The following is a 15750-nucleotide window of genomic DNA, read 5'->3' as shown; positions in this document are numbered from 1 at the left end:
ACAGGTACTGTTTCAAGTTGTATGTAGATTGAAAAATGTTACAGTCACAAGAGAGGATATAATGGGGATCTTTATTTATTTATTTAGAGATACAGCACTGAAACAGGCTCTTCGGCCCACCGAGTCTGTGCAAACCAACAACCACCCATTTATACTAACCCTACAGTAATCCCATATTCCCTATCACCTACCTACACTAGGGGCAATTTATAATGGCCAATTTACCTATCACCTGCAAGTCTTTGGCTGTGGGAGGAAACCGGAGCACCCGGCGAAAACCCACACGGTCACAGGGAGAACTTGCAAACTCCGCACAGGCAGTACCCAGAATCGAACCCGGGTCCCTGGAGCTGTGAGGCTGCGGTGCTAACCACTGCGCCACTGTGCCGCCCATCTTGTGGAAACTCAAGGCAGATCAGGCCCCTAGCTCTGACAACTTTCATCCTAAGGTTCTGAAATAATTGAGTCAAACATCTACAAATTCTCTAACGGATATTTTTCAGAATTCACTGGACTCAGGCCAAATACCACAGGATTGGATGATATGAAATGTGACTCAAGTACAAAAAAAGGGTGATACTCAAATACCTGTAAGCCTTATGTTCACATTTAGGAAGGTTTTTCAAAGTATTTTGCGGGATAATATATAAGAGCATCTTGAGAGGTATGAACTAATATGAGCCAGTCAGCATGGTTTTAGGAGAAGAATTCCATGCTTGACTAATTTATTGGATTCCTTTTTAAAGAGTTAACAGATCTAGTGAATATGCGAGAGAAAGTGGATGTTTTCTACCTGGATTTCAGGAAGCCATGTAACATTGCCCCTCATAATTGGCTATTAGCAGAAGGTCCAAGTCCATGGAATAAATAGGAACAAATTAAAATGGTTTGGCAAATGGTTGGTTGGTAGATAGCAACGGGTAGTAGAGAATGGGTAGAAATCTTGTTGGCAGCTAGTTACCAGTGGAGTGCCACAAGTTTCAGTGTTAGGGTTGTTGTTCATAATTTGTATAAATAATTTAGTAAAGGAACTGTATCCAAACAGTCAAAATTCGCATATGATACCAAAATTGTTTGCAGTGGCAAATAATGAATGTCAATGCACACAAATTGTGTTCATCAAGATCTTTTTCTATCAATGGGTGAAGAAATTCGGTAGAGGTAAGATTGATACTGATTATGTGTTAAATAAGAATGTAAACAAGGAATCTCAGCAGGCGAGGGGTCTTGGGCTTTCAGTGGACAAGTCACAAAAACCATCAGCATACCATTCCCAGTCTGTTTAAGAAAAAGCACACAGATTTTTCAGCTGCATAGCAGGAGATACAAGATATAAATCCAGAGAGGTCATTTTAAAATTGTATTTCACCCTGGCGAGATCATTTCTAGAGTACTGTGGCAGTTTTAGCCTCCCTATTTCAAAAAGGATATTCAGTTACTGGGGGAGCACAATAGAAGGGTTACACAGTGGATCCCAGAACTTAAGGCAATGACAAATGAGGAAAGATTGGTCCATGGGTCTTTAAAGAATGCCATGGATATACATAACTACAGAAACACTACCACCTCTTCAGTTCACAGAAAAGTAATGATTGTTCCCTAAAAGCAACAGTTGATGGTGCAAAAGTGGCCCTACATATCAAGCGTGAACTTGCCTTCAATTTCTCATTAACATTAATAGATCAAATTCAGTTTAGGATTAGCTCATAGAACACTTCTTCCAGTATTTATATACTGCTATCCACAGAGTTAAGTCTTTTTACAGTTAATAAATAAAAACGAGTTATGCTCAACATTTATGAAACACTGGTTAGGCCTCAGTTGGAGTGTTGTATTCAATTCTGGGCACCACACTTTAGGAAGGCTATCAAGGCTTTGGAGACGAAGTAGAGGTGATTTACTAGAATAGTGCCATTGACTTGAGTCACATGGCAAGACTAGAGAAAAAGGAATTGTTCTTCTTAAAGCAGAGAAGAATAAAGAAAGATTTGATAGAGGTGTTCAAAATCATGAAGATTTTGATAGAGTACATAAGGAAAAACTTTCCAGTGGTAGAAGGTCAGAGGACCAGAGGCAACATGAGGATTTTGTTTTTATACAAGCTGTTATGACCTGGAATGCACTGCTTGAAAGGCTGATGGAAGCAGATTCAATAATGACTTTCAAATGGGAATTGGATAAATAAGTGGACAAATTTGCAGGGCCATATGGAAGGAATAGGGGAGTGGAACTAATTAGTTAGCTCTTTCAAAGAGTCAGCATGGGCACAATGGGCCAAATGGCCTCTTTCTGTGCTGTAAGATTCTATGACATTAAGAGAAAAATAATTTGGTATGGAGGCAATATTTAAATTATAATCAAACAGAGATCCAGAAGCAATCATGTGTAAAAAAAAAGAATGATTTCATTTTGTTGGCTATCATTTACATTTTTTTGCTTAATGATGACATATCCAAGTCAGAATTTGAATTTAGCAATTAGAATAATTGAAAATGGTGCTCAGGGAATTTAGGTCTTCACAGCACCTTAGTAGCCTTGTGATCTATGAAAACGAAAAGTGGTTACTTTAAATTGAAGGCTTGAATTATAGTGAGTACATCAAAGATTGCATTTCCTTAAGTTATCAGTTTTAAATCATCATTTGCTGGTATATGACTTTTACTCCAGTGCATTACTTATGAGTACTTTCAATTAAAATGAAATTCAAATTTATAACTAAAGTCTTAAAATAATTTGACTATTGAAGGTGTGTTATAAATCAAAGATGAAGATGTAAAATTAAACAAAATATAATTTCTATTATCTTTCCCATGATATACTTGCGCTATGATTGTTGACATATTCCCTGCACAAAACTTTACTAGTAAGCTTCACTTTTTAGAAACCTACATATAAATGATTTAAATACTAAAGTGAAACCACTGAAACAAATTAATTTTGAAACTTGCCTTTACTCCAAAAACTTTCAAGAAGAACACTTCAATTGGCTTAAGACCTAGAGGGGTTTTAACATATTTCGGACATCCAATCAAACCGACGTGAACTGTGACCTGAAAATGGTTCTTCTTTTGGCAAACAAATGAATCATCTGCTGTTGAAAAATTGAAGCCTTTGTCTGCATCTACTTGATAGCCTGGAGCAGGTCTAATTAAAACGACAGCACAAAAAATATAAATGGTGTGTATAAATAAACAAACTTAAAGCACAACTTATACTGTAATCATCAAAAATGAGTTGAAATTAATTTAATGAAATTGAACACATGAAATATTTTCCAAGCACTTTGTAACAGCAGGAATCATTAAGATTCTAGCAACTCCTAGAGCCGTGATCCATTTTTCAAATCTAATATATAAAAAATGTTACGGATAAAATCTGATTTTTGTTGTTCCTTAGTCCAATTATTAAAGTACAGTTAAAGTTACAGTAAAGATATAGATCAATGTATGATATTCGTGCCATTAACATTAAAAATTTCAGGTACTCGGCTAAAATAATTAAAAATTGTACACAGACATTTCTACCAGTAAGCAACAAGTACCTGAGGTCATAGTTAAAAATCTGTATTATAATTAGGATTTACATTGTGATTTTCTAAAGATCACAGTAATGGCCTGGATTTTGCAGTCAGCGGCGAAGGATTGGCGCTCGCCTTTCATTATGAGAAAGTTGCCCACAAAGTTATAGTGGGCTCTAAAGTGCAGAATTCCTCTTTTCCGTGGAGTTTGAATTTGACGCATTTAACAGGGGATCTGTTGGGTCTGTGAACAGGGCAAGCGGCAGGGAGACTGTTTAACCAATCAGACTGAAGAGTTCTCTCAATTGGCAAAGCAGGAAGTAAAAAGCAGGAAATATAAATCACATTTAAATCATTATACAAAAAGCAAAATAAAAATTTGGACACACACAAGATCAAGAAAGAAACTTAAATAGGAAATCACAAACTTCAATAAAGTATTATCTTTTTTAATATCTGCAGCAGTTAAATTTCCTTCTGAGGGAATGAGAGTGTACACTTATAGAATTAGTTTTTCAGGACTAGAGAAATTGTTCAGTAGTAATTATGACTTAGTACACCATTGAAAACTCCGTTATTCATGACGGGCTTTGCTGTGAGAATAGTGGGTAATCAGTTTAGGTTCACATCAAATCAGTCATTCTGTGGATTTCTTTGGCAAGGACTGCAACAGCGCACCCTGTGATGGAGCAAGGCATCTCTGACAGCAACCTCTGGATTTCCACATTTAACTGTGCATGTGCAGACGCCAGAAGTTGCTGTTAGTTTTACCCAGTAATAACGGCAACATTGAGAGCTTCACATTATTACTACAACACATCCAGGCCAACATGTTTTGCCATCTATGGCACTTGGTAAAAAAAAAGTTTGAACTTGTAAGCCAAAATTAAAGAGACATAATGGGTACTTACAATTCATTGTAATTACTGTTACACAAAGTTACCCAATGATTGGGTTGGAAAGGATGCCATTTCAAACATGGATAGCCCCAGTCCATCATAACTCCATTTTGACTATCAGTATCATAACTATAGATGTCAGTACAATGTTCTCTAGAATCTATTGTTGAGAAAATAAATGTGAATATGTAAGTTGTTAATATTTCTCTTGATAAGGCTGGACTAATTATCCACAGAAGACATATCAGTCTGAAGCAGATGGTGTTGCTACAAAATATTCAAACTGAAAGTGCAACCAAATGCATCCAATTTGCTTGCTTTATACAGTGAGATGAAATAAAATGAATACAGTCAGTAAGTTTACCATAGATAATCAGTTTGCACTTCAAAAAAGTTACACTAGAGAATGCAATCAAATTAAAGTTAAACTAAACAAATACTAAAAGATGCATGCATGCAGAATGTAATGAATCCCATTAAAGGAAATTAGTGCAGTACACAATTAAATCAGAAACCATTTACGAAGTGCACCATTTTCAGGATTTGTTCATACTGGACACATCCAAAGATAATAGAACTCTCCAGTGAGGATTGCACGTCTCAATTGGATCTCTCATACTCGCTGGTTTTACTCTGTGACCCAGCTATCTCCCTCTCCATCTTACTAGCCTGCTATTTCTGAGTCTCACTTCCCTTTCTCTTACCAGTTGCAGATTTCTTTGCTTCACTTTCTCCTTTCTCAATTTTTTGATCAGGCTTGGCATCCCTAACTTCTCTCCATGAACTACGATTAGTTATGGGTATAACATACAATTGAAAATTAATTACACTCATCTATTAATGATGATATTAAAATTTATTACATTTCATTTTAACAATTATGCAATGTTGATTTTTGCTTCAAACATTGGCATAAAATTGAAATGATGAACTAATTCAACACAAATTGAAGATCGTAACTAGGACATACAGTCCCTTGATTTCACACTTGCAGTCACTAGCTGAGATACTGACACTGCATGTGTCTTAGAGAATTTCATAGAAGCAGGATCTGCACATAGTGAGACACTGGGCACAAGAGCACTGCAGCCAGGGTAGGGGGCAAAATAGCACAGGTGCCAGCTTGCTGGAGCAGCTGCAGAGGACTCAGATGAGGATTTTGATGGGCCAGGCTACAGAAAAAAGGCTGATGGGTGCACATATCAAAATGCTTGGTGCAGTGAGAAGCCTGTCAGAAAGTCTGCCTTCAATGTCAAGGAACATGGAGGAATCCAGCACCAACTCAGCACTGAGCTTGGAGCCCATTCTTTACAGCATGGAACTGGTGGCTAACTCCATCAACACACTTTTGGAACCAACCATGATTCAGCATCTGAGGGCCAATGTCCCAACTTCCATAGTAGCACAAGCAGCAGCCACCCAACATCTGAATACTGCAGTGGAAGCTCAGCTTGCTGCCATAACGGCTGTGGATACCAAAGTTCAGAGGGGCTTCCAGTGTGTCGCAGTGGTCCAGCAATCTGTACTCCGATAGATTACATGAATTGCTGAGGGGCTGCCCTGAGGGCGTTGCAGTAGCCCCGTGAAGCACAAACCTTCTGTACCATCTCAGGATGATAGCATTCGTGACCCCACCCCTGCCGCTCCACCAGTTCTCTTGCTGTTGCCTATCAGTTATCCAGTCCAGAAGACAACTGCTACCCATGCCGAGATGGTGCAGTCTGAAGCCAGGCCCAAAATTGCTCGAGGTGGTTCTCCAAGGCCTTCTGCAGTCTCTTTCACTGAAAGCCAACATCTGTGCAGCAGTCACTCATATGAGCGCTATTACAAGCAAAAGCACACTAAGGATGATTAGTTTGATTTTGTATGCAATTTTTTAAATTATTCATTTGTGGGATGTGGGTGTCTCTGGCTAGGCCAGCATTTATTGCCTATCCTTAATTGCCCTTGAACTGAGTGGCTTGCTAGGCCATTTCAGAGGCCAGTTCAGAGGCCATTTCAAGAGTCAACCACATTGCTGTGGGTCTGGAGTCACATGTAGGCCAGGCCAGGTAAGGATGGCAGATTTCCTTCCCGAAAGGACATTAGTGAACCAGATGAGTTTTTACAACAATCGACAATGGTTTCATGATCACCATTAGACCAGCTTTTTAATTCCCAGATTAATTGAATTCAAATTTCACCATCTGCCATGGTGGGATTCAAACCCAAGTCCCCAGAGCAGTAGCCTGGGTCTCTGGGTTACTAGTCGAGTGACATTGCCACTAGGCCACTGCCTCATGATTTAATTTATGTTTTGACTGGAATGTGTATTTTGTATAGGCTTTTATTTTTGCTTTGTAGCCAAGAGGATGATGACATAGGGAAGGTAAGGAGTGCGCGACTATTGGTGTATGGGGAATTCAGTTGAGTTTATTGGTATCACACTTGAATTAGTTCTTCATGTACAGCCTGTGTAGAAAGGGGCTGTCTGGGTTGTAGCATCCCTTATTCTTCTGCCTTCTCCTCCTCATCATCCTCGTGCTCCTGCTCCTCAGCATTTCATCTGATAGGTGGTAGCAAGGGCTGTTCCCTCATGATGGCAAGGTTGTGCTGTTACAACTGAGGCAGGAGTAATGCACTGTCAATTCAGTCCCATTACTCCGCAGGTCACAGCATATTATTAAAGTTTCCCACTTGCTGGAAATTAGCCAAATTAAACACTTCATTAACCCCCAGAATAAAACGCACCAAACCAGGTATCTCTAAACAACAACAAATTAACTATTTATTAATACACTAAATCTTAATCAATACTGAGCTAAATCTATGTCTGAAAAGACTTTATATCTTCTTATTCCTCCTAACCCTCATGCATACACACATAAATTCAAAAACCAACGTTTAACCGGTTCTAAAAATTATGTTTTCAATTCGAGCGGTTTGTTAGGAATAATAAAACAACTGGGTTGTAAGTCCTGGTTGGCTACTTTCTCAGATCAGTGAGGTGTCCCAGAGTCAAATAGATGCTACTCGAAGTCTCCAGGAGAATTGATGAACAGTCTGTAATGGATCGGGGTTCAAGGCACTTCGGCTGCAGCAGGTGTCACACAGTTCTTTCAACAAGATTCCTAACTGCTTGCAGTATCTGCATGCAAACTTTCTGCATTCCTTGTATACGTACACCTAAGTCTCTCTGAACATCAACATTTAAAGTTTCACGCCTTTTAAAAAAAATTCTGCTTTTCTATACTTACTAGCAAAGTGAATAACCTCACATTTCCCCACAAGGGACCAGGTTAAAGTCTCACTTTCAGTTGAGATGTTAAACCAAGGCACTGTCTGCCCTCTTATGTGGACGTAAAAGATTCCATGGCTCTCTTTCGAAGAAGAGCAGGGGAGTTATCTCCAGTGACCTGGCCAATATTTATCCCTCAATCAACATCACAAAAACAGTTTATCTGATAATTATCATATTGCTGTTTGTGTGAGTTGCTGTGCACAAATTGGCTGCCACATTTCCTACAAATGACTACACTTTAAATGTACTCCATTGGCTGTAAAGCACTTTGAGATTTCATGAAAACGCTATATAAATGCAAGTTTTTTATTATACGCCATCTGCCACCTTTTTGCCCACTTAATCTGTCTATATCTCTTTGCAGTCTCTTTGTGTCTACTTCACAGCTTACATTCCCACCTGGCTTTGTATTGTCAGCATTACAAAGAACAGTACAGCACAGGATCAGGCCATTCAGCCCTCCAAGCTTGCGCCGATCTTGATGCCTGCCTAAACTAAAACCTTCTGCACTTCTGGGGTACGTATCCCTCTATTCCCATCCTATTCATGTATTTGTCAAGATGCCTCTTAAACGTCTCTATGGTACCTGTTTCCACCACCTCTCCCGGCAACAAGTTCCAGGCACTCACCACCCTCTGTGTAAAGAACTTGCCTCGCACATCCCCTCTAAACTTTGCCCCTCTCACCTTAAACCTATTTCCCCTAGTAACTGACACTTCCACCTTGGGAAAAAGCTTCTGACTATCCACTCTGTCCATGCCGCTTATAACTTTGTAAACCTCTATCATGTCACCCCTCCACCTCCGTCGTTCCAGTGAAAACAATCCGAGTTTATCCAACCTCTCCTCATAGCTAATGCCCTCCAGACCAGGCAACATCCTGGTAAACCTCTTCTGTACCCTCTCCAAAGCCTCCACATCCTTCTGGTAGTGTGGCGACCAGAATTGCACGCAATATTTAAGTGTGGCCTAACTAAAGTTCTGTACAGCTGCAGCATGACTTGCCAATTTTTATACTCTATGCCACGACCGATGAAGGCAAGCATGCCGTATGCCTTCTTGACTACCTTATCCACCTGCATTGCCACTTTCAGTGACCTGTGGACCTGTACACCCAGACCTCTCTGCCTGTCAATACTCCTAAGGGTTCTGCCATTTACTGTATACTTCCCACCTGCATTAGACCTTCCAAAATGCATTACCTCACATTTGTCCGAATTAAACTCCATCTGCCATTTCTCCGCCCAGGTCTCCAACCGATCTATATCCTGCTGTAAGAGTGTGGGAAAATGGCGCACTGACACGGAACACAAAAGTCCGAGTGCATCAGGCCTGTGTCCTCAGTACCTTGCTCTACGGCAGCGAGGCCTGGACAACGTATGCCAGCCAAGAGCGACGTCTCAATTCATTCCATCTTCGCTGCCTTCGGAGAATACTTGGCATCAGGTGGCAGGACTATATCTCCAACACAGAAGTCCTTGAAGCGGCCAACATCCCCAGCTTATACACACTACTGAGTCAGCGGCGCTTGAGATGGCTTGGCCATGTGAGCCGCATGGAAGATGGCAGGATCCCCAAAGACACATTGTACAGCGAGCTCGCCACTGGTATCAGACCCATCGGCCGTCCATGTCTCCGTTATAAAGACGTCTGCAAACGCGACATGAAATCGTGTGACATTGATCACAAGTCGTGGGAGTCAGTTGCCAGCATTCGCCAGAGCTGGCGGGCAGCCATAAAGACAGGGCTAAATTGTGGCGAGTCGAAGAGACTTAGTAGTTGGCAGGAAAAAAGACAGAGGCGCAAGGGGAGAGCCAACTGTGCAACAGCCCCAACAAACAAATTTCTCTGCAGCACCTGTGGAAGAGCCTGTCACTCCAGAATTGGCCTTTATAGCCACTCCAGGCGCTGCTTCACAAACCACTGACCACCTCCAGGCGCGTATCCATTGTCTCTCGAGATAAGGAGGCCCAAAAGAAAGAATCCTCTGACAATCCTCATCACTGTCCGCAACTCCACCAACCTTTGTGTCGTCCGCAAACTTACTAATCAGACCAGCTACATTTTCCTCAAAATCATTTATATATACTACAAACAGCAAAGGTCCCAGTACTGATCCCTGCGGAACACCACTAGTCACATCCCTCCATTCAGAAAAGCACCCTTCCACTGCTACCCTCTGTCTTCTATGACCGAGCCAGTTCTGTATCCATCTTGCCAGCTCACCTCTGATCCCGTGTGACTTCACCTTTTGTACCAGTCTGCCATGAGGGACCTTGTCAAAGGCTTTACTGAAGTCCATATAGATAACATCCACTGCCCTTCCTTCATCAATCATCTTTGTCACTTCCTCAAAAAACTCAATCAAATTAGTGAGACACAACCTCCCCTTCACAAAACCATGCTGCCTCTCGCTAATAAGTTCATTTGTTTCCAAATGGGAGTAAATCCTGTCCCCAAGAATCCTCTCTAATAATTTCCCTACCACTGACGTAAGGCTCACCAGCCTATAATTTCCTGGATTATCCTTGCTACCCTTCTTAAACAAAGGAACAACATTGGCTATTCTCCAGTCCTCTGGGACCTCACCTGTAGCCAATGAGGATGCAAAGATTTCTGTCAAGGCCCCAGCAATTTCTTCCCTTGCCTCCCTCAGTATTCTGGGGTAGATCCCATCAGGCCCTGGGGACTTATCTACCTTAATGCTTTGCAAGACACCCAACACCTCCTCCTTTTTGATAATGAGATGACTGAGACTATCTACACTCCCTTCCCTAGGCTCATCATCCACCAAGTCCTTCTCCTTGGTGAATACTGATGCAAAGTACTCATTTAGTACCTCGCCCATTTCCTCTGGCTCCACACATAGATTCCCTTCTCTGTCCTCGAGTGGGCCAACCCTTTCCCTGTTTACCCTCTTGCTCTTTATATACGTATAAAAAGCCTTGGGATTTTCCTTAATCCTGTTTGCCAATGACTTCTCATAACCCCTTTTAGCCCTCCTGACTCCTTGCTTAAGTTCCTTCCTACTGTCTTTATATTCCTCAAGGGATTCGTCTGTTCTTAGCCTTCCAGCCCTTACGAATGCTTCCTTTTTCTTTTTGACGAGGCTCACAGTATCCCGCGTTATCCAAGGTTCCCGAAACATGCCAAACTTATCCTTCTTCCTCACAGGAACATGCTGGTCCTGGATTCTAATCAACTGACGTTTGAAAGACTCCCACATGTCAGATGTTGATTTACCCTCAAACAGCCGCTCCCAATCTAAATTCTTCAGTTCCTGCCTAATATTGTTATAATTAGCCTTCCCCCAATTTAGCACCTTCACCCGAGGACTACTCTTATCCTTATCCACAAGTACCTTAAAACTTATGGAATTATGGTCACTGTTCCCGAAATGCTCCCCTACTGAAACTTCGACCACCTGGCCAGGCTCATTCCCCAATACCAGGTCCAGTACGGCCCCATCCCTAGTTAGACTATCTACATATTGTTTCAAGAAGCCCTCCTGGATGCTCCTTACAAATTCTGCCCCATCAAAGCCTCTAAGTGAGTCCCAGTCAATGTAGGGGAAGTTAAAATCACCCACCACTACAACCCTGTTACCTTTACATCTTTCTACATGTCTACATATCTGCTCCTCTACCTCCCGCTGGCGGTTGGGAGGCCTATAGTAATCCCCCAACATCGTGACTGCACCCTTCCTATTCCTGAGCTCCACCCATATTGCCTCGCTGCATGACCCCTCCGAGGTGTCCTCCCGCAGTACAGCCGTGATATTCTCCTTAACCAGTAATGCAACTCCCCCACCCCTTTTACATCCCCCTCTATCCCGCCTGAAGCTTCTAAATCCTGGAACATTTAGCTGCCAATCCTGTCCTTCCCTCAACCAAGTCTCTGTAATAGCAACAACATCATAGTTCCAAGTACTAATCTAAGCTCTAAGTTCATCTGCCTTACCTGTTATATTTCTCGCATTGAAACAAATGCACTTCAGACCACCAGTCCCGCTGTGCTCCGCAACATCTCCCTGCCTGCTCTTCCTCTTAGTCTTACTGGCCTTATTTACTTGTTCCACCTCATTTATTTCACTTGCTGTCCTACTGCTCTGGTTCCCACCCCCCTGCCACACTAGTTTAAACCCTCCCGAGTGACGCTTGCAAACCTCGCAGCCAGGATATTTGTGCCCCTCCAGTTTAGATGCAAGCCATCCTTCTTGTACAGGTCCCATCTGTCCCTGAAGAGATCCCAATATCTGAAACTCTCCCTTCTACACCAGCTGTTCAGCCACGTGTTTAGCTGCACTATCTTCATATTTCTAGCCTCACTGGCACGTGGCACAGGGAGTAATCCAGAGATTACAACCCTAGAGGTCCTGTCTTTTAACTTTCTACCTAAGTCCCTAAACTCCCCCTGCAGGACCTCATCACTCTTCCTGCCAATGTCGTTGGTACCGATGTGCACCACAACCTCTGGCTATTCACCCTCGCCCTTCAGAATGCCCTCTGTCCATTCAGAGACATCCTTGACCCTGGCACCAGGGAGGCAACATACCATCCTGGAGTCTCTTTCACGTCCACAGAAGCGCCTATCTGTGCCCCTGACTATAGAGTCCCCTATAACTATTGCTCTTCTGCTCTTTGTCCCTCCCTGCTGAACAACAGTGCCAGCCACGGTGCCACTGCTCTGGCTGCTGCTGTTTTCCCCTGATAGGCCATCCCCACCAACAGTATCCAAAACGGTATACTTGTTAGAGAGGGGGAAAGCCACAGGGGATTCCTGCACTGACTGCCTGCCCCTTCTAGCGGTCACCCATCTATCTGCCTGCACCTTGGGTGTAACCACTTCTCCAAAACTCCTGTCTATGACACTTTCTGCCACCTGCATGCTCCTAAGTGCATCCAGTTGCTGCTCCAACCGATCCATGCGGCGTGTGAGGAGCTGCAACTGAGTACACTTCCTGCAGATGTAGTCGTCCGGAACGTTGGAAGCGTCACGGACCTCCCACATCTCACAGGTGAAGCAATTGACCCCTCTAACTGACATTTCTAGCACTAATTAATAAATAAAAATAAATACTTATTAAATCCTTACTAAATTGTTATAATTAACTATATGGTCCCTAGTGCTAGATTCCTATAATATTAAATTAAATATAATATTAAATGCTAAGTAAATACAGTAATCTCCTCCTTCTGGTTTAGTTACTCTACTTATTAATTAGTTAATTAGGGTTTTAATCAATTTTTACCAATGTTTTATTTTCAAATTCAGTACAAATTCCCTACCAGTCAATCAGGTCACAGCTTTCATGTGACGTCACTTTTCAGTTTTTTTAACCAGAGGTAAGTTTTTTATACTTACAGGTCCGGAACTCCGCCCTCCGAGTCTTCTCCGTGAATGTAGGCCGCGAATCCCCGAGGTATGTTTTTTATACTTACAGGTCCAGAACTCCGCCCTCTGAGTCTTCTCCGTGAATGTAGGCCGCGAATCCCCGAGGTAGGTTTTTTATACTTACAGGTCCGGAACTCTGCCCTCCGAGTCTTCTCCGTGAATGTAGGCCGCGAATCCCTGAGGTAAGTTTTTTATACTTACAGGTCTGGAACTCCGCCCTCCGAGCCTTCTCCGTGAATGTCTCAGTCTCTTCATCTAAATCATTAATATAGATTGCAAATAGCTGAGGCCCCAGCACTGAATCCTTGTAGCTCCCCACTAATTACAGCCTGCCAGCTTGAAAATGCTCTGTTAATCCCGGTTTCCTCTTTGCTTCTGTTCTGTTAACCAATCCTCCATCCATGTTAATATATGATCTCTGACTCTGCGAGCCCTTATCTTACATAGTAACCTTTTGTATAACACCTTATCGAATGCCTTTTGGAAATCCAAGTATGCAACATCTATTAGCTCCCCTTTATTTACCCTTCTAGTTACGTTCTTAAAATCTATAAAAAAAAAAATTCTCAGACATTATTTCCCTTTCGTAAAACCATGTTGATTTTGCCTGATCACTGTCTGATTTTCTAATTGCATTGTTAAGACTTCCTTAATAATAGATTCCAGCATTTCACCGATGACTGATGTCAGGCTAACTGGCCTGTAGTTCCTCACTTCTCCCTCCTTTCTTGAAAAGAAGTGTTAAATTTCCTAGCTTCCAATCCGCTGGGACCATTCTAGAATTTGGGGAATTCTGGAAAATCATAACTAGTGCATCCACCATCTCTGTAGTTACCTCTTTAAGAACTCTACGATGTAGGCCATCAGGTCCTGAGGATTTGCTAGCTTTTAGTTCCTTAAGTTTCTCCAATACTTTTTCTCTGCTGATATTAATTACTTTACGTTCCTCATTCTTATTAGCCCCTTGGTTACCCTCTATTTCTAGTTATGCAATTTGTGTCTCCTTGAAGACAGATACAAAATATTTATTTCAAGTCTCTGCCATTTCCTCATTCCCCATGATAATTTCTCCTGTCTCTGCCTCTAAGGGACCAATGTTTAGTTTAGCTACTTTCCTTTTCATATACTTGCAAAAGCACTTACAATCTGTTTTCATATTCCTGGCTTGTTTACTCATTCTATTTTTTTCCCTTTTTATCAACTATTTGGTCCCCTTTGCTTATTTTGAAAACATTTCCAAGCCTCAGACTTCCTACTATTCTTCATAACATTATAGCCTTTTCTTTTAATCCAATACTATCCTTAACTTTCCTAGTAAGCCATGGATGTATCTTTCTCGCAGAATTTTTTTTTAATGTAACATATTTTTGTTGAAAATTTTGAATCATTTCTTTAAATATTTCCCATTGTTTACTTACCCAATCAATCTTTGCCAGCTCTCCCCTCATACCTATGTAATTGGCTTTAAGTTTGAGATTCTTAACTTAAGCCCAAAATATGTTGCTCTCAAACTTAATATGGAATTCAATTGTGTTATGATCACTTTTTTTTCCAGTGGATCTTTTCCTCTGAGATTAATTGACCCTATCTCATTACACAATACTGGATCTGAAATAGCTTTATCTCTAACACACAAACAAGAAATGCTGGAATCACTCAGCAGGTCTGGCAGCATCTGTGGAAAGAGAAGCAGAACTCCGAAGAAGGGTCACTGACACGAAACGTTAACTCTGCTTCTCTTTCCACAGATGCTGCCAGACCTGCTGAGTGATTCCAGCATTTCTTGTTTTTGTTTCAGATTTCCAGCATCCGCAGTATTTTGCTTTTATTTTAGCTTTATCTCTAGTTGGTTCCACGACATATTGGTCTAGGAAACTATCACAAAAACATTCTACAATTTTGTCTTCCAGATTACCTTTGCCATTTGCTTAATGATCTGTCCAACAGTATAACTACTGTTAGGGGCCTATAAGCTACCTCCATCAGCATTTTCTGACCCTTGCTATTCCTAATCACCATACTGATTCAACTTCCTGATCCTCTGATCCAAGGTACTTTCTTTTTACTATTATATCATTAGCGAATAGCCTTTGTCACCCAGTAGCCATCCTTTGGTTTACAAAAGTGGCTGAAATACTGATGGCATAGTGGACTGCAGCAGAATGAACACATCATGACTGCTGCCAAGATACTGGGAATTGACCTGCATGATGCGTTGCTTATGGTCACACACTAACTGCACACTGTACTCTTCAAGTACACAACAGAATTGTCATGAGTGATGTGCATAAAAGTTCACAGCCACTAGCAATGTAGTCCTTGCGCTCATTTTGTGGCAGTTCTCATAAACCATTTACAAATACAGGCAACTGCACCAATAAAGAAGGCTAGCCGCAAAGCAATGTGCATGCAGTCAATGGCACCCTGGACCACGGGGAAGCCTGCAATCCTTTAGAATTAGAATTAGAATATTACAGCGCAGTACAGGCCCTTCGGCCCTCGATGTTGCGCCGACCTGTGAAACCATCTGACCTACACTATTCCATTTTCATCCATATGTCTATCCAATGACCACTTAAATGCCCTTAAAGTTGGCGAGTCTACTACTGCTGCAGGCAGGGCGTTCCACGCCCTTACTACTCTCTGAGTAAAGAAACTACC

The 15750-nt window shown here is 41.7% G+C and overlaps 1 protein-coding gene across 1 annotated transcript in view; it reads right to left on the bottom strand.

Annotated features, from left to right (window-relative positions):
* Positions 1–15750, bottom strand: part of LOC137379815 (myelin regulatory factor-like protein) — a 97172-nt gene that overhangs the window by 61635 nt on the left and 19787 nt on the right. Inside the window, exons 6-7 of the mRNA XM_068051194.1 lie at positions 4429–4576; positions 2949–3144 (exon numbers count right to left, since the gene is read on the bottom strand). Coding sequence (XP_067907295.1) covers positions 2949–3144; positions 4429–4576 — 344 coding nt within the window. The remainder of the gene's footprint in view (positions 1–2948; positions 3145–4428; positions 4577–15750) is intronic.

Source organism: Heterodontus francisci, chromosome 18 (genome assembly GCF_036365525.1).
Source record: "Heterodontus francisci isolate sHetFra1 chromosome 18, sHetFra1.hap1, whole genome shotgun sequence".
Taxonomy (NCBI): domain Eukaryota; kingdom Metazoa; phylum Chordata; class Chondrichthyes; order Heterodontiformes; family Heterodontidae; genus Heterodontus; species Heterodontus francisci.
The sequence above is the reverse complement of the archived record's forward strand: the minus strand, read 5'-3'. Positions and strand labels throughout refer to the sequence as shown.